The 19,022-nt window shown below is 45.0% G+C and overlaps 1 protein-coding gene across 1 annotated transcript in view; it reads left to right on the top strand.

Annotated features, from left to right (window-relative positions):
* Positions 1-19,022, top strand: part of CNOT6L (CCR4-NOT transcription complex subunit 6 like) — a 47,067-nt gene that overhangs the window by 16,023 nt on the left and 12,022 nt on the right. Inside the window, exons 2-8 of the mRNA XM_056855255.1 lie at positions 7,090-7,211; positions 7,892-8,078; positions 10,437-10,522; positions 14,798-14,887; positions 16,374-16,442; positions 17,120-17,277; positions 18,360-18,514. Coding sequence (XP_056711233.1) covers positions 7,100-7,211; positions 7,892-8,078; positions 10,437-10,522; positions 14,798-14,887; positions 16,374-16,442; positions 17,120-17,277; positions 18,360-18,514 — 857 coding nt within the window. The 5' untranslated portion in view covers positions 7,090-7,099. The remainder of the gene's footprint in view (positions 1-7,089; positions 7,212-7,891; positions 8,079-10,436; positions 10,523-14,797; positions 14,888-16,373; positions 16,443-17,119; positions 17,278-18,359; positions 18,515-19,022) is intronic.

Here is a 19,022-nt window from a genome sequence, read left to right as displayed (position 1 = left end):
GTCAGAGTGTAGAGGTGGGGAAGGTCAGGGGTGGGGAGGTATTTCCAAAGAGAGAAACCGTGTTTGTCCTCTTCCCAGAGAACATATTTCAGCCGTATGGCTGAGATCCAGGACACTGTGTACGTAGGGAAGTATTGATGACTGCTTGGAGCAGACCAAAATATAGGCAGATGACAAGGGAAGTGTTTTTGCCAGTTCTCTTAGATGTTGATAGTAAAAAAAATCCAGTTTCCATCATGAACTGGACAAGTTCTGGGTGAGGCACACACTTGGAGAAATGAGGTTTTGCTGTTCTTTGTTGGATTATTTTCATATTTTTGATGTGGTTGGCTTTTTAAAAATTTAATTGCAGCTACTTCTAGGGACTCAAGTATTAGTGCTGCATGCATGCAGTCTCCACAGAGTTAGAATTTTCCGCTTGTGTATGCCTTTCCTTGAATCCGTCTTCAGTTTTGGAAACCTTTAACAAGCTTATGGAAGACACAGCAAGGGTAAAAAAATAAGGTGCTAGAATGATGACCAAGTCTCAGTTGGTTTAAAGTTGTGTTTCTAATGTTTGGCTAGCACAGTTCTCAAGTTTTGACCATACAAAGTTTGGATCAGATATCTCATGTATTTCCCATGTTTTTTCAGCTCGAGTTTGAGGATGGCAGCATACCTGGCGTTGAGAAGTATATGTTAACTTTTCATTGTTCTTGGTTCATCTGCGTTCAACAAAAATTGCCACTGGGCAGAACAGTTTTTATAAATTTATTATTTTCTTTTAGACTGCAAATGATTAATGTAAGTACATGAGAGTATATGGGTTATTAAAAAAATGTTTGCAGGCCAGTAGCTTGCCTGGATTTATGAGGTTTTTATTTTTTATTGTAATTGTTTTAATTGTAAGCTGTTTCAAGCAGTACTCTGAAGAGGCGGCATAGAAATATTCTAAATAAAGGCAACAGCAGAGGCAGCCTGTCACCTTCTTGGTGCCTAACTAATTAGGGTCTAACTATATCAGCATGACATCTATGCGTGTCCTTAAGTGAACATGTGGGAAATGCCACATCTCCAATCTAGTGCCAGCATGGGGGTAAAGGGAAGATGACTGGGGGAAGGTGATGGCAAACCACCCCATAAACAAAGTCTGCCTAGTAAACGTCGGGATGTGACGTCACCCCATGGGTCAGGAATGACCCGGTGCTTGCACTGGGGATCTTTACCTTTTACTGAATATTGTCCACTTGTGGTCTGGATGCTAAAGGATCCTGCTTGCTGGCGCACACAGCCCTTTACTTTTTATTATGTGATGTTGCGTAACTACCAAATGGCCGATAACACAATCTAAAGTCCGTGGCCAAAAAAACCCCTGCTGTGAAAGCTTCTTCCTGTCGAGCTGGGTGTTGAGTCAGGTCTGGTGGTTAGGAGGCTAATGAACTAAAATACCTCATGTTCACGGTAACTTCCAACTCTCACTGGGAAAACAGTATATTATCCTCAGCAAATTGTCTAAAAGGTTTACATGCTTTCCTGAGAAATGGCCTTTTGGCTTTTTTGTTCTTAACTGGCGGCAAATTGCTGACGGAAAGTTGAGGTTTTATAACTTCACAAAACAAGTGAGCTGTGGCTCACGAAAGCTCATACCCTACCAGAAAATATTTTTGTTAGTCTTTAAGGTGCTACTGGACTCTTGCCCTTTTTGACTACTGCAAACAGACTAACACGGCTACCCACTGTGAATTACATCCAAGGGGGAAGAGTGTATTAGCATGGAAGGGGAAATGTCTTTGCTTCCTTACGCTAAGGCAGGGGTGGGGTACCTCCGGCCTGCGGGCCGTTTAAGGCCCACAACATCATTTGTTGGGGCCCGCAGACTCTGCTGCGGAAGCCGCCGCCATTGCCCAGTTCAACCCGGTTGCGCCGGCCTGCATGCGCTTCCGGGTGTGTGTGTAGGGAAGGCTGAAGCCTGGCCATGCGAGGCCGCGTGTGCGTCCGGGTGTGTGTGTGGGGGAGGTGGGAAGGCTGAAGCCTGGTTGCGCACGGGGTTGCATGCATGGCCGGGTGTGTATGTGGGGGGGAGGCTGAAGGCCGGTCGTGCGGGGCCGTTTGTGTGTTTGTGGGGGGGAAGGCTTTCCTCTTTTTTCTTCCTCTTTTTCTGTCACTCCTTTTCTTTCTCTCCCTCTTTTTCTGTCTCTTTCTCTGTCTGCCTCCGTCCTTTTCTTTCTTTCTCTCCCTCTCCTTCCCCCTCCTTCTCTCTTATCTGTTTCACTCTGTCTCTCTGTTTCTCCCTTTTTATTTTTCTTTCTCTTCTCTCTCTCTCTTTCTCCCTGTCTTTCTGGACTGGGAGAGGGCTGCAGGCTTGCCAAGTCAAGGCAGCCAGCCCTCCCCTAGTCCAGATCTGGGCTGCCAAGTTTGCTGCCGGCTTGCCCGACAAGGCAGCCATGCCACACACACACCAGTCCAGATCTGGGCTGGTGAGCCCGCTGTGAGCTCACCAGCCAAGGCGCCCGGAGTGGTGGTGGTCCCTGCAGACCCCGCCCACGCTTCTGCCGCAGCAGATTGACCGTGGGCTGCAAGCTGGACTCTCCCCGGCGCCTCGGTTGCCCGGGCCCGCCGCTGGCTGCCCTTCCGACGGGGCAGACTGGGAGGACCACTGGGAGCAGAGGCACCCTCCAAGCCTTCTCTGCATATCCTCTCCTAGGGCTGCCAACCTCCAGGTAGTGGCTGGAGATCTCCTGCTATTACAACTGATCTCCAGCCAATAAACTCCTGCCTGTAGCGAAGAGAACCCAGCAACCCTAGCCTCTCCCCCCCCCCCGGGAGATCTACGCCTGGTATGGCCCCCGAATGATGTTATAAATATTCAAATGGCCCTTGGCAGAAAAAAGGTTCTGAAAAAAAGAAAAAAAGCGCGCGCATGCGCGGAGCAGTCGGCGCCCCCTATCGTGTATCTAGAAGCTATAGAAATCTTCCGATGGCTGGCCTGCGCGTGCGCAGTCCCAATGTGTGCCTGCACAGAAGACAACTCGACGAACAAAGGTTACAGGTAAGTGAAACCTTGTTTTCCCCACCCCTGTGCTAAGGCGATGTGTTAAATCCATATTTACTCAGATACGTAAGACTACTGGACACCATTGCTGATCTTCTAGGATCATACACCTGTGGATGAAAAGAAAAGATATTTCATTTGAAGAAGAAAGCATCTTCTCAGTGATTGACTCTATTCCCTGTCGCTTATTTGGATTTTGACTTGTGATATATTTTGCCCACTTGAGGGCAATTGAGCTGGTTTGCTGTTGTTTAAGTTAATGTTATATTGTTATTGTTATCGATTCTGTGACCTATTTGAATCTGCTACCGTTATAATAACTAGAGATTAGCCAGCGTGCTGTTGTGTTCTGTGGTTTGCTTCTACATCTCCATATGGAGGCTGTTCAAATTGTGAGCTCAGTGGGAGGCCAGTTGTCCCTACTTGCTGTTCATACCCTTGACAGTGTTCTGCGTGGGGCCTACATGTCTAGAGCCCATTTCTGTTTGCCTCCCTTTTGTGGTGCAGAAAGGGCTTCCTTGCACAGGGTTCAACTTGTATGGGCAGAGTTGAGTCATATCACTGATTAGCAGGCGAGGCAGGCTGCCACCACCCCAGTCTGACTGAACGGGCTAAAATATTAAGCCTGTGTTTAGAACGGAATAGCATAACTCCCTATTTTTCTTTCCATACCCCCACAAACCACACCTTTAATTTCTTTGATTTAACGTGCCTTGTTTGTACTCCAGTGTTTATATTCAGCAGGTGTTTACACTGGTTAGTTGCCTCAAAATAACTTTGCCGTTGACTTCTGGAATCAAATTTCTGCCTGTGTAAATTTTTACTCTTGTCTCAGCTGGGCCTGTTAGGCAAACGCACCATAGTACCCAAACCTTTATGTAAATGGTATGTCTTCCTAGGGGAGGCAGCCATAAGGATGCATCTTAAGTGGCAATTATGGCTCTTGAGCCGGTTTAAATCTAAATGTTCTTTTCAAGGCACAGTGTTTTGGGTTCTTTGGCATATATATCACTGGGCAACCAACCAGATTTGCCACCTGGTTTATTCTCTCAACAGGCTGATGCGCATGTTCCAAACCAATTTGTCGCTTTCATGTTCTGCCTCTTTTAAGTTTGTATATACACACAAAAACAATATCTGGGCAGGCTGAAGTTCAGAGGGATCCTTCAGATATTGCACAGAGTACTTCTTGCAGTCCCGCAAGACTGCATTAGGACATTGACATATACCATTATTTTGGTGTGTTTCCTCACTTTAATGCATAGCTGTCTGCCCTGTTTTTTTTTTTTTTTTTTTTTGGTTTATTTATTTGTTTTTGATTTAAGTGAAGAAGGAAGTGGAAATGTTTGCTTTGACTCATTTATGGTGAAAGATTTTTGTAAGTGGTTGATTCCCCAGTTGCAGCAACAACTCTGATAATATCTCCCTGCCACACAATGCGCACATACCTAGAAACTCAGATGAGTTATGTATGTGTGAAACTTAAGTTGTGAGGCTTAGTTCAACCATATCTTAAAGTATTTTTGCAGAAGGGATGGGTTTTTTTTCCTGCTTTGGGTTGAAACCTACCCTAAGCTGTCCTTGTGGAAATTTTCCATTCCGTTCTCCAGCTACAGTCACAAGAACCCAGCTTCCCCGTAAATGTGTTTGGAAAGATAGTAGCTATTTTGGGAGAACTGGTGCCTCTGATCCTGGACACAATAATGCTTCAGATAAATAAATATTGGAATGTAATTGTTTGGGTAACTTTCATTTCAAGGTTGTTCTTAGAAGTCTCTGGCCTTGACGATAGTTTTGTCTTCGTAAAATATGCGGGTGTGCGTCATGAACACGTTTTAACCAAATCTTGTTATATATATATATATAGTTTCCCCAAAGCCTTTGCATGGGAATATTGTAAACATGCATATATTTTGAAATAGGACTAATAGCTTTGGTCAGTTGAAGGGAGAAACTTACATTTCCTTTTTGAAGTTCATATCTTAGTCTAAAAGAATCACTAGTCCACTGAAATAGTCTCCATTGCTAACGGTAATACAGTAAATGGCCTGTACAGCTCTCTTACTCCAAAGCTTGCATAGATATCTCTGTTGACTTCTTTTCTCACAAGGCATAGCAGTTTGTTACACTGAAATGAACTGGACATTATCTATTAAAATATTGTGTCTGTATGTATATATGGTGGTGGAAAATGCCATCAAGTCGCAGCTGATTTATGATGACCCCAAGTGTTTTCAAGGCAAGAGGCAGTTTGCCATTGCCCGCCTCTGCGTAGTGACCCTAGACTCCCTTGGCGGTCACCCATCCAAACTCTAATTAGGGCCGACCCTGCTTAGCTTTTGAGATCTGAAACAGAGTGGTTCCTCGGTGGAACAGGCTTCCTTGGGAGGTGGTAAACTCTCCTTCCCTGGAGGTTTTTAAGCAGAGGCTAGATGGCCATCTGTCAGCAATGCTGATTCTATGACCTTAGGCAGATCATGAGAAGGAGGGCATCTTGGTCATCTTCTGGGCATGGAGTAGGGGTGTGTGTGGGGGAGGTAGTTGTGAATTTCCTGAATTGTGCAGGGGGTTGGGCTTGGTGACTGTGGTGGTCCCTTCCAACTCTATGATTCTATAATGGGGGTAATATAAATTGCACTGAGATCAGATTACTTCTGAGTGAATATGCATGTGTGAAACAGGACGGAGGATGTGCTAGGAGCTGTTAAAACCTTGAATCCAATCAAAAAGAGCCAGTCTGCATGGTTGTTGTACTTTCCAACAGTGTTGGAATTTTATTATATTTGCCCATTAGTAATGCTGCCTTTGTATGCATGTAGGCCACATCCTTCCCTTCGATTGGGTTACAGATCAAAAAGGTGCAAAATATCAAGATAATATTTGACTGCTGCATAATAGGGTCTTTGAAGGAATTCCAGTTAAATGTGTTTTGAAAGCTCTTGCTTTAGAAAGTTACACACACTGAAAGGCGTGTGTGGATACATACGCCACACTTTGATTTCAAAATCCCCTAGTAAGAACTATTTATGCTTTTGTGTCTAGGGCTTCACAATGCCTCTGGGAAGGGTACAGGGTTGTGCGAGAGAGATTTAAAACTGGAACTTTCCTGTTTGTAAGATTTTGTCAGAGTTCTAAAGAAAAACATCAACCTATCTGCCTTTATAATTATAAGGTTGGCAAACAATGCCCTGATTGTATTTAAAGGTTTTAGTGCCTCTGTTTAATTTATGACTCTATGTGTGTGCTTAAAAAAATTGGCCCTGTCTTTCTTTGTGGTTTGTTCAGAACACTTCTGATTATCAGAAAGATCTCTAGACAAACTTTTCAGATAGAAATTTTCCTGGGAGAACATATTTCTCAGTGGCGGGGCAGGGCGGGGGGGGGGCAATATCAAGTAAATTACTACAGAGATGTACCTACACTTAGATATTGTAGTGGACTGCTTGAATAAACGACTTTTGGGCATACAGCAAATTTCATGTGACCCTTTTTGGAGACTTGGGCTTTGATTCTATGAACTAGTTCGGTGTGCGCTAGAGAGACTTTGCTGCGGAGCATGCTCTCTCTTGCACTAGCACCTCTGTTTGGACAAGCTCAATGAAAAGGAAGAAGAGTTGGCCAACAAGCAGAGGCTAGATGGACATCTGTCAGCAATGTTGATTCTATGACCTTAGGCAGATCATGAGAGGGAGGGCATCTTGGCCATCTTCTGGGCATGGAGTAGGGGCCACTGGGGGTGTGGGGAACAGATAAATCCTGCATTGTATAGGGGGTTGGACTAGATGACTCTGGGGGTCCCTTCCAACTCTTTGATACTATGTTTGGTGCTCTTTGCCTCAACTCATTTTGCCATTCCAAAATCAAGCCTCCCTGCTCCTCGTCTTTCTGTATCCCCTCTCTTTTGGCCCATCTTGAGATGAGTATTGTAGCTGACGAGGTTAAATGGCAGGTATTAAGTTTGCTGAATCTAGTGGGACCGTCTAAGAGGCATAACTTTCAGTGGGCTGCTTTGTGATGAGAAATTTGTGTTGTACTAATCATGTGGGGTTATCTTTCAGACTAACAGGGATGCCAAAGGAAAAATATGATCCTCCAGATCCTCGCAGAATTTACACCATCATGTCAGCAGAGGAGGTAGCCAATGGGAAGAAGTCCCATTGGGCAGAATTGGAAATCTCGGGTGAGTTGTCAGATTAAAATAAATAAATAAATAATTATTCGCCTAATTTGGGAGGTTGAGAATGGTTTAACACGTACTTGATAGCAAGCCCGTCGCTCCATGGCAAGTCTTAAAGTCAAGAAGTCAAACACAGAATTGTTTGCTGTCACAAGATTTAAGAGTCATTTGCATTAGGAGACACATGGTCATCCTCATGAAAAGCCTGAAAGGTTCACCTTATGATGTTAGGGGAAGATGGCTTGTAAAGAACTAGCAATGTGAGAAGGGGGTAAAGGTAGTGCTCTCTGCAAGCACCGGGTCATTCCTGACCCATGGGGCTGATGTCACATCCCGATGTTTACTAGGCAGACTTTTGTTTATGGGGTGGTTTGCCAGTGCCCTCCCCAGTCATCTTCCCTTTACCCCCAGCAAGCTGGGTACTCATTTTACCAACCTCGGAAGGATGGAAGGCTGAGTCAACCTTGAGCCAGCTACCTGAAACCAGCTTCCGTCGGGCTCAAACTCACATCATGAGCACAGCTTTTGACTGGCTGCTTAATTTTCCCCAGGCCTGTAATGGAAAGATGAGAAACTTTAGGGGGGAAATTGAAAAAATCTTCTTCAGAAGAATGCAGAGTGAAATAATCTTTTAAAGCAGTAAGGACAACTCTTAAATGCCGTATTCACCCTCTTCATTTTAGGTAGAGTGCGGAGCTTAAGTACGTCACTTTGGTCGCTAACGCACTTGACCGCTCTACACCTCAACGACAACTATCTGACTCGCATTCCGCCTGATATTGCCAAGCTTCATAATCTGGTTTACCTGGATCTTTCATCCAACAAACTCAGAAGTTTACCAGCAGAACTAGGAAACATGGTATCTCTCAGGTGAGGAATATTGTTATCCTTTTTCCAAAACCGTAAGACCTTGGGGGGGGGGTGCTGTGATTTACCGTTGAGCCTGAGTTAAACTCAATATTACTTTTATCGTAATTTGGCTTTAGATGTAGGACAGTGCCTTTACTTGAAGCGCCAGAACCCTTTTCTGACAAGTTTTGTTGGACTTTTTTTGTGCAACTTATGGGCGGGGTTCCACGTTACCATACCCGTGTTCTGACGTTGTCATGTTGTATGTTGCCTTGCCCTCGTCAGCAGCAGCCAATGACGTGGAGCGGAGGCAGGGAAATGGACAGCGTGATGATGTCAGGACATGGGTAAGTTTGTCTACACGTTACAGAGGGGGAGGAAGCTGCCATTTTTTGCTTGACTGGAAGCGGCCGTTTTTGGTAGGGGCCCCGTCGCATCCTAATGTGTAGCTCCTCTCTGCGTGGGCTTTTGTGGATGAACTAATTCCCGTGACAGAGCCTGTTCACAAACTTCATATAGAAGGTCTGCTGCTTGTAGTACTCAACCCAAAAGATGACTAAATAGCCTTGGAGAAGAATCTGTACTTTTTTTTTTAAGGACAGGCGTCTTCTTTTAAAAAATTTGTGAAGCAAAACCTCCATGTTTAGAGGCAATAAGTCTCTGAATGCCAGTGCCACGAGGCAACATTGGGAAGCCCTTGGCCTCTGTGCCCTTTTGTTGGACCTCCTGAGGAAGTGGTTGGGCCACTGTGTGAGGCAGGATGCTAGACTAGATGGACCCCTGATCTGATCCAGCAGGGCTTTTCTGATGTTCTTATGAAGGCCTTGGCCTCTAGGTCCTGTTGTTGGACCTCCAGAGGAACTGGTTGGCCACTGTGTGAGACAGGGATGCTGGACCAGATGCACCCCTGGTCTGATCCAGCAGGGCTCTTCTTTTGTTCTTATGAACGTTCCTTGCATCTCTTCTCTTCCTGCTCTTCCTAAGCTCCCTTTTGAGTGTAGCTGAAATTTAGAGACAGTTGTATCCAGGTAACAACTGCTATCTAGCTGAATAAGGAATTTCCAACATGTTTAATCTACTCTTGGGATGCAACAAAACAAGACGGTGAGAGATCCCTGATCAAATTCCCGGTGGTTGTGGTGGTTTTTTAAAAAAGTGGTATGCAACTTGAGAGCTTTTTTGTGCTGAGCATATGTAGCGGCTGGACTGTGTGTAAGTGTGGATTTAGATGGGATAATGGAGACTGCAAAGGAACAGTTACTTTTGTGTCCGTCCCCCCCAGCGTTACAGCTCCCATCCAGTCCCTTCACACACATACGCATGCCCACACCAAGCTGCTTTTGGGTTTTTAAAAATCCATTCACAAATTTCTTGCCGTCATGTCTTACATTGCCTCTACTTGACTTACCTTGGATCACTGAATTGTTAACTCGCTGGGAAGAACAGTTCTGCTTATCGTACTGCAGGTGAAAGAGAGGTTAGTCAGGAGTCCCATCGCGATGCCGTAATAAACAAAGAGTCTTGTGGCGCCATAAGGATTTAATAACGCTATTAATTGAGCATAAAACATTGATGGACTACATTGGAGTATAATATTGTCAGTCCTTCACGTGCCACCAGATTTCTTCTCTTGTTTTTGCTGCAACAGACTTAACATAGTGAGGCCTCTGGAACTGTCATTGCAAGGGTGTTGGAAGGTGTTCAGGTTTCTTCTGAGAGCCAGCATGGTGTAATAGTTAAGAGTGGTGGTTTGGAGTGGTGAACTCTGATCTGGAGAACCCAGGTTGATTCCCCACTCCTCCACGTGAGCGGTGGTGGCTAATTGGTGAACTGGATTATTTCCCCACTCCTACACATGAAGCCAGCTGGGTGACCTTGGGCTAGTCACAGTTCTCTCCGAACTCTCTCGGCCCCACGTACCTCACTGGATGTTAGATGTGGAGAGGGGAAGGGAAGGTGATTGTAAGCCGGTTTGATTCTTCCTTAAGTGGTGGAGGAAGTCAGCATATAAAAACCAACTCTTCTTCTTCTTACCTTTAACATGCAAATCAATCAGTGAGAGAACTTTGAATTATCCTCCTCAAATAATTGTTGATCCCGCTCTAGCTCGTTTGAAATTGGTGTGGAGTTTGTGTAAGGTCAGGGCGTGAGCGATCAAAGGCAAGTTGTTTTTAAAGTATACCGTCCCTTCACCAGCAGTGGAAAGGCTTTGGGGACCCTAATTGGGTGGAAAGGTGGCATGTTTTAAAAAGCAAGGCTGCTGCACCTCTTCCTCCTCAGGGAAATATTTAAAATAAAGTTGGTAATATTCAACGTAACTGGATTCACATAAATATGTATTCTACTTAAGCTGATATCAATTATATGTTCTGCTTTTAGGGAATTGCTTTTAAACAACAATTTGTTACGAGTGTTGCCTTATGAACTTGGTCGGCTCTTCCAGCTGCAAACACTAGGTTTGAAAGGTAAGATATCGATATTTATAATTTTACAAACAACATCACAGTTTCCATGCCTTCCCCCCCACCAACCTTTTCTTCCTGTACTTTTTAATCAAATAAATGGAGTCATGTGCTAAAGGGAAGTACCATCAGTGGATTTTTTAGACTTTGCTTTTATTTGATATTCAGTAATAAACTGTATAAGAGCCCCATGGCGCAGAGTGGTAAGCTGCAGCACTGCAGTCCAAGCTCTGCTCACGACCTTGAGTTCAATCCCGACGGACGTTGGTTTCAGGTTGCCGGCTCAAAGTTGATTCAGCCTTCCATCCTTCCAGGGTCATTAAAATGAGTACCCAGCTTGCTGGGGGTAAAGTGTAGACAACTGGGGAAGGCAATGGCAAACCACCCCTGTAAACATAGGCTGCCTAGTAAACATTGGGATGTGACGTCACCCCATGGGTCAGGAATGACCCGGTTCTTGCACAGGGGACTACCTTTGCCTTTAATAAGCTGTATAGAAGTCCTGAATTGTCTATATCTTTCTCTTTTTGTTCCCTTTTGTTTTCATTTTGCCCTTGAATAAAGACACTCTGCTGTATTTTGGGGTTTGTTATTGCTAACAAATCTTTAGGGTTTGTTATTGCTATTAGCTTCTCTCATTCTCTTCCTCCCACCATTTGAGAAGGCATACAGATCCTACAAGACAGTCTCAGGTGTCGGTCAGCACCAGAAGAGCAAGATTTAAAGCACCTTAAAGACCAACAAGATTTCCAGGATGTAAGCTTTTAAGAGTTAAAACTCCCATCCCAAAGAGAGCTTTGACTCTCAAAAGCTTATAACTTGGAAATTTTGTTGGTCTTTTAGCTGCTACTGTAACGGTCAGTTCAAGAAAATCTGATTTGGTCTTCACAAGCATGCATAGTTATAGAGAAAACTTATCTATCTGATTAATCTCTGAAGTCACTTATAATCACTTGACTATTTCGAAGTACCTGGCTGGCTGTCGTTATAAGCAAAATGAGCACAAACACATGTGTTCACTTTAACACACGATGAGCACATTTCTAAAATAGATAGGCGGAAGGCCCTAAGCTGTCTCATCAAAATAATTTCCCCAAAAACTTTACCAGCTAAAATACTTTATTAAAAAGGTAAAGGTCCCCTGTCCAAGCACCGGGTTATTCCTAACCCATGGGCTGACATCACATCCCGACTTTTACTAGGCAGACTTTGTTTATGGGGTGGTTTGCCAGTGCCCTCCCCAGTCATCTTCCCTTTACCCCCAGCAAGCTGGGTACTTATTTGACTGACCTCAGAAGGATGGAAGCCTGAGTCCACCTTGAGCCGGCTACCTGAAACCGACTCCCGTCGGGATCGAACTCAGGTCGTGAGCAGAGTTTGGACTGCAGTACTGCAGCTTACCACTCTGCACCACGAGGCTCCTTAAAATACTTTATTAGCTAAATACTTTCCCAGGCCTAAAAACTGTAAGCAAAGGAAGACATAGCTAACAGGTGTCTCCTTGTGCTGAGGATGAGATCATCACTACTGCGACACTACAGTTCCTGCAAGGAACTCCTTTAAGAAATGAAGAGCACCGCAAGTTCCCTCTCAGTTGCCAGAAGGTGTGCCCGAGTTCTGTTCTTTGTATTGTTAAGGAACGTGGAGAGAGCACAGCACAGTTCGTGCTGAAGCACGTCCTCTTTCCCTCACCACCCTGTACTGATACCGTTCTTTTAATGGTAATAATAATTATTCTTCCTCCATTGTCTTGTGGTGACACACATCCTCGCCAGTGAGGTTTATATTAACTGGGCTGCTGTGAGTTTTTGGTGGTTTATTAAGGGGTGTGGGGGGGGGGGAGTTCTGACCTAAATTCTCAAGGAAATTGTCTGCCTTGCCAGGGAATGTGGTGCTTGGAGAGGAGCAAGTGCCTGAAGCAGAGGAAAAGGAAGGCCAGCGTGCTGTAGAAGAAGAAGCTTACAATCCCCTTCCCTTCCCCTTCCCACAACAGACACCTTGTGAGGTAGGTGGGGCCGAGAGAGCTGTGCCTAGCCCAAGGTCACCCAACTGGCTTCATGTGTAAGAGTGGGGGAAAAATCCAGTTCACCAGATTAGCCTCCGCTGCTCATGTGGAGGAGTGGGGAATCAAACCCGGTTCTCCAGGTCAGAGTCCACCTCTCCGTAGTGATTAAGAGCAGTGGACTCTGATCTAAAGAACCGGGTTTGATTCCCCACTCCTCCACATGAGCGGCGGAAGCTAATCTGGTGAACCGGATTTGTTTCCCCACTCCTACACATGAAGCCAGCTGGGTGACCTTGGGCTAGTCACAGCTCTCTTAGAGCTCTCTCAGCCCCCACTTACATCACAGGGTGTCTCTTGTGGGGAGGGGAAGAGAAAGTGATTGTAAGCTGGTTTGATTCTTCCTTAAGTGGTAGAGAAAGTCGGCATATAAAAACCAACTCTTCTTCTTCTTCAAGTTAACTACCTGAGCACAGGAGAGCGATACTTGCCAGCCGGGATGTCTTAGAGGTCCTGGTGAAGCTGAGCATGTCATCTCCTGGGAAATGGTTCAATAAAAATGTTTGCACTTGAGACAGAAGCCATGGCAGACCAATGACCACTGGCTTTCTCTTCCCCATAGTAGGAGAAAGAAAAATGTTTTCAGTAATGAACTGAGATAGAATGTGGCTCAGTGGTAGAGCATTTGCTTGGCATGCAGAAGGTCCCAGGTTCAATCCCCGGCATCTCCAGTTAAAGGGACTTGGCAAGTAGGTGATGTGAAAGACCCCTGCCTGAGACCCTGGAGAGCCGCTGCCGGTCTGAGTAGCCAATACTGACTTCGATGGACCGAGGGTCTGATTCAGTATAAGGCAGCTTCAAGTGTTCATGCAATGGATGAGTGGAGATCTGACTGGCTGTGCAGGTTTTTTTTTTTAGTTGCTTTGGCAGCAGCTGGCAGCACAGCATAAGAGTTTTCACGACTTGAAGTAAGCAGTGTGTATGCAAGAAAATATTTTTAAACAGTGTGTTAATTTTATAAGGCATTCTGTCAAACATCTTCTTCCTAAAATGTTGGAAGCGTTTCTATTAAGAGTTATGAATATCTTCACTCCCTGACATTTTGTGGTTGGCTCCGCCTCCTGCGGCAGCCATTTTGTGATTGCACCCACCACCCTGTATTGGAATTCCAAAGGTGCTGGCGGGCTCGAAAAGGTTGGGGGACCCCTGGTCTATCAAGTCCAGTATTATTTGCGCTGACTGGCAGCTGCTGTCCAAGGTCCTAGGTAAAGAACTCTTCCAGCCAGACTTCACTTAAAGCGGCAGGGGCTGAACCTCAGACCATCAGCATTCAATGAGTGTGCACTGACTACCCCATGCCCAGTAGGCCAAGGGGAACCACCAGCTTTGGGCCAAGTCAAGCTAAAGAATGCAAGGCACGTGGTTGTATCTCAAACCACACTCTGTCTGAAGAAGGAAGCTGTGACTCACAAAAGCTCCTACCCTGCCAGAAATTTTGTAAGCCTTTAAGGTGCTACTGGACTCCTGCTCTTTTCTCCTGCTACAGACAGACTACCCATTGTGATCTATCCCACGCCACACTGTAGTTCTTACTTGGCCCAGTGTCTCCAGTGGGCTGTATTAAGGACACATGAACACATGAAGCTGCCTTATACTGAATCAGACCCTTGGTCCATCAAAGTCAGTATTTTCTACTCAGACCGGCAGTGGCTCTCCAGGGTCTCAGGCAGAGGTCTTTCACATCACCTACTTGCCTAGTCCCTTTAACTGGAGATGCCGGGGATTGAACCGGGGACCCTCTGCATGCCAAGCAGATGCTCATGTTGAGGATGGAATGGTGTCTCGGTAAGGGAATGGTGGCTGAAAGCAAGAGCAGGAAGGCATTCAGATGAGGGCACCAAGTCTTAATTATTTTACTTAATCAAAGTCGTACTGAGGATGAACTCCTTCCTGAGGTGATCTGACGATAGCTCATGTCGAATTGTTGAGCTTTGTATAAAAACTTGGGACATGCATAAATGGGTTCACTGGTTAGTAATTGTGAAGTGTATAAGACCAGTGACGTTTGCCTTCTTCCCTAGGGATGGAAAAAATCATTGGCTATGTTATCTTGTTCTAGACCTCTGAATGTTTTTATTTAAAAAGAGGAGAGAAATGCAATCCTCCCTCCAGTTTAAAAGTGAGAGTATCCTGCTGTGGTTTCTGCAGCTTTACTTGGAACCATGAGGCCTAAAGCTGATGCTGCCCATAAAAAATGTTGCTTTGTTGGATTTCAGGCAATCCTTTATCACAAGATATTCTCAGCCTGTACCAGGACCCAGATGGGACTCGGAAACTATTGAACTATATGCTTGACAATCTAGCAGGTAATGACATTTATTCTGACAGGTGGGATGGAAATGGAAGGGTGATGTAATGTTTAGTGTCTTTCTGAGACCCCTTACATGTAACACCTGTAAAGGAACCCCTCTGGTGTTCTGAGGTGACACACAAAGGCTTATTTCCTCATTTTCCACTTAGGCTAATAACTTCCACAAAGGACACAGATTTGAGCCAGGGTGGTGTAGTGATTATCAGTGGCAGATTCTAATATGGAGAACTGGGTTCAATTCCTTTCTCCTCCACGTGAAACCAACTGGGTGACCTTGGGCTAATTACAGTTTTCTCGGACCTCTCTCACTTCCACCTACCTCACAAGTGTCTGTTGTGGGGAGGGGAAGGGAAAGTGATTATAAGCCGCTTTGAGACTCCTTAAAGGTAGAGAAAAGCGGGGTATAAAAACCAACTCTTTCTTCTTTCACAGCACCTCACTCAGTCTTTTCACCCACTCATCTCACTCCTCTTCACTTACACACTGAACAAGCTCTCTCCTAAAACCAGTCAACTCCACCCCACAGATACAGCTACTATCCACTCATAACACACTTCAATCACCCATCCAGCCCCCTCTCTTTGAACACATGAAGCTGCCTTATCCTGAATCAGACCCTAGGTCCATCAAAGTCTACTCATTGTCTACTCCGACCAGCAGCGGCCCTCCACAGTCTTGGGCAGAGGTCTTTCACATCACCTACTTGCTGAGTCCCTTTAACTGCAGCTGCCAGGGATTGAGCCTGGGGCCTTCTGCATGCAAAGCAGATGCTCTACCACTGAGCCACAGGCCCTCCCTTTCTGACTCTAGAGGTCTCCATTTAAGCTACAGTAATGTACACATAAAGCCCTACGTTAAAACACAGAAACAAAAAAACCACAAAATATTTTGATCTTTAGGAGCCAGATGAAGACAGTTTTTTTATTCAGGACTGCATTTGGTTAAGTTTAGTAGCTGAGTAGTGATTTAAAATTTTGGTTTTATGCTTTAATGTGTTTTTTTTATGTTTTATGTGTGTTTGCAAGCCGCCTTGAGCTCTGGTTAAGAGAGAAAGGCAGCTAATAATTTTTTTTTAAAAATTCATAACAAGTATTCACATAGTGAAACACTGCAGGTGATCTTCATATTACAAGGATGCTCGGAAGGGATGCAGTTTGTCTGTGCACTCACTGTTTGCTGATGTGGAAGAAAGTAAAGGAGTGCACTTGGGGTACCGTTGGGAGGAGGGGCTAAATATTCCCTTGGGGAATCTCTGCCATTAAGAGTTGAGCCCTTCTTACTGTATAGGGTCCTCCTGAAAGTCTAAAAAGTACTCCGGTTCAGCATTATCTGGTATCCCTTCCACCCCACGCTTGCCGCTCGGTTATTCGTTTCCTGGTTTCCGTAGCTCGATATGGAATCCGACCACTGGGTCGTTCATTTCAGAGATGCTGATGTAATTTCTCGCCGTTGGTCATGTTTGTTTTCTTCTCGTGTTTCAGTTCATCCCGAGCAGCTGCCTCCAAGGCCATGGATTACATTAAAAGAACGAGACCAAATTCTGCCCTCAGGTAAAACGCGCAGTCCTTCTTTCCATTAACGCTGTACGTTGAGCTTGATACGTAGCACTATTTCCGTGCTTCCAGAAGGCTCTTCTTGGCTTTTGCTTTAGTTGCAGAGAGGAGCTTGAAAATTAAGCTTGCTGAGCGCCCCAGGCCAGTTGATTTCTTAGCCTGCCAGAGTTGTTGTGAGGATAAAATCAGGGAGGGAGAAAAAAAAAGTATGTTCTGTGAAGAAGGGGGTGGGATTAAAATGTGCAAAAAAATAAATGAGGCTGGAAATGGGAGACTTTTTAGAAGTCAGAAATCCGTGTTCTTCAAGTCTTGGTCAGCCCTTTGTAATGTCCAAATACTTCTACCAGCTGGCAAAAAAATACCCACTGCCAACTTTATTTGTGCTGGTGTAGCTGAGCAGCTGCCTGGGACAGAAATAGGAAGAAACGCTCTTACGTTTTGCATGTATTTTTCTCCTGCTGGACGCTTCATAAGCCATGGTGGGATTAGGTATTTTATATAATTCTTCTAGCTTGTGCCTTGGATCTGATCTTAATTTGTTGTTTCTTGTTCACACTGAGAGAGCTCCTTGGCACAAGCATTTTGGCAGAGGTGGGCAGGGATGCTACAATTGAAAAGTGTACAGTATCTTGCCTTTTTCAGCCACTGGATGTTTGCTCTCTTTTTCCTTCCAGCTTCGTTTACCGTCATGTGTTACAACGTGTTGTGTGATAAATATGCCACCCGACAGCTCTATGGCTACTGCCCGTCCTGGGCGTTAAACTGGGAGTACAGGAAAAAGGGAATCATGGAAGAAATTGTTAACTGGGATGCAGATATCATTAGCCTTCAGGTAACGGTGTCAAAATGTCACACTCTCAATTTCCCGTTGAGAAATAGCAGGAGTAATCCTTTCTGTCTGCCTGTTGCAGCTTTATCTCTACCCCTTCCTCTAAGGAACTTGGAATGGCATATATGGTCTTTTCCTGTACCATTTTGCCCTCACAACAACCCTGTGAGGTCGGTTAGGCTGAAAGAGAGAGACTTTCCTGAAATCACCTAGTGAGGTTCCTAGATAAATCAGATCAAGTTAATTGTATAAGGCCATAGGCCGTTACAATCTAAAACTATAACAAATTAAAATTTACAAAACCAGAATTATTAAAAGAATACGGAAATTAAGAAATTAAAATATGCCCATTCAGCTCTGTCCAGCTTTATCACCTATCGTGATTTGCTTCGCCCTAATTTTCTTGGCCACCAGGCCAAGATGTGAGGATTATCTGGCTGCAACATCTGTCTCCCCATTGATCGCCAGGGTTGATTCGGCTGATCTGGCTGGCTAGGCGGGTGTCCCCTCCCTCCCCGCTCCATGTGTGTCCCTCCCGAAGCTGCACACTCGGTGGAAGAGGACGACCATCCCAGATAGGAGGAGTGTACCGTCCTTGGGTCAAGGATATACGATAGCTGTGCTCCCCTGCTAGAACCTCCAAACAAGCTCATGGTCCATTTGTAGGAGAACGTAGGGTTCCTAGTTATATATCGTCTCTCAGATCCTAGGCTGATATGCCAACCAGAGCATCACATTTAAAATATGGCACTACACCTAGGCACCCTTCTGTTTTTAAGCGTGGCAAGATGTGAAATTAGTGGAAGATGTACTTGAGCTCCTGTGGTATGAATGCTTCACTTGCAAGAGAGAGTTGTTCCCTCATCCTGGAAGCAGTTTGAAAACTTTTTAGTTAGGGCTTATAATGGACCCTTCATTAAACTGTTCAGTGACAACGTTGCTCCTTCCCATGAGAAACTTGAGAAGGCCCAGGCCACGCAGGGAGAAGCGTGTGCCGTGCCTCCTCCCAGAAACGGGCAGAGATGAAAGACCGTCTTGCTTTCCCGGCACAGTTTCCTCCAATGCCGTGTTGTGTTTATTTCTAGGAAGTAGAAACCGAGCAATACTTCACCCTCTTTCTGCCAGCATTAAAAGAGCGTGGGTATGATGGATTTTTTTCTCCAAAGTCACGTGCCAAAATCATGTCCGAACAGGAGCGGAAGCATGTGGACGGTTGTGCAATATTCTTCAAAACAGAAAAGTAAGAGGATGCCACTGATTGCCTAGAATTGAAGCATGAAAGAAAAGGGGGAATTTTAGATACCTCATAAATCCACATCTGTTTTGCACCAAGTCACGTCTGACTGATGGCGACCCCTGGTGGAGTTTTTAAGACAAGAGATGTTCAGAGGTGGTTTGCCATTGCCTGCCTCCACGCCACTCCCCTGGTATTCCTTGGAGGTCTCTCATCCTAATACTTGCCAGGGGCGACCCTGCTTAGCTTCTAAGATCTGACAAGATCAGGCAAGCCTGGGCTATCCAGTCAGGGCGTGGGTATATGTAAGTATGTATAAAATACGAGAGAAACACCCAGAATTAACAGAAAAGCTGTAATTTTTATATTATTGGCATTATATCGCTTGTCACTTTTACTTCCCCCTTCTGTAAACTGCAACGATTTTAAATTTTTCTGCACTGACAATTGCAAAATAGAAGGGCTGCACCGATTGGAGCAAAGAGACAAAGGTCATTTGTTCAAAGGAAATTTG

The sequence above is a fragment of the Euleptes europaea genome, chromosome 9 (genome assembly GCF_029931775.1).
Source record: "Euleptes europaea isolate rEulEur1 chromosome 9, rEulEur1.hap1, whole genome shotgun sequence".
Taxonomy (NCBI): Eukaryota; Metazoa; Chordata; class Lepidosauria; order Squamata; family Sphaerodactylidae; genus Euleptes; species Euleptes europaea.
The sequence above is the reverse complement of the archived record's forward strand: the minus strand, read 5'-3'. Positions and strand labels throughout refer to the sequence as shown.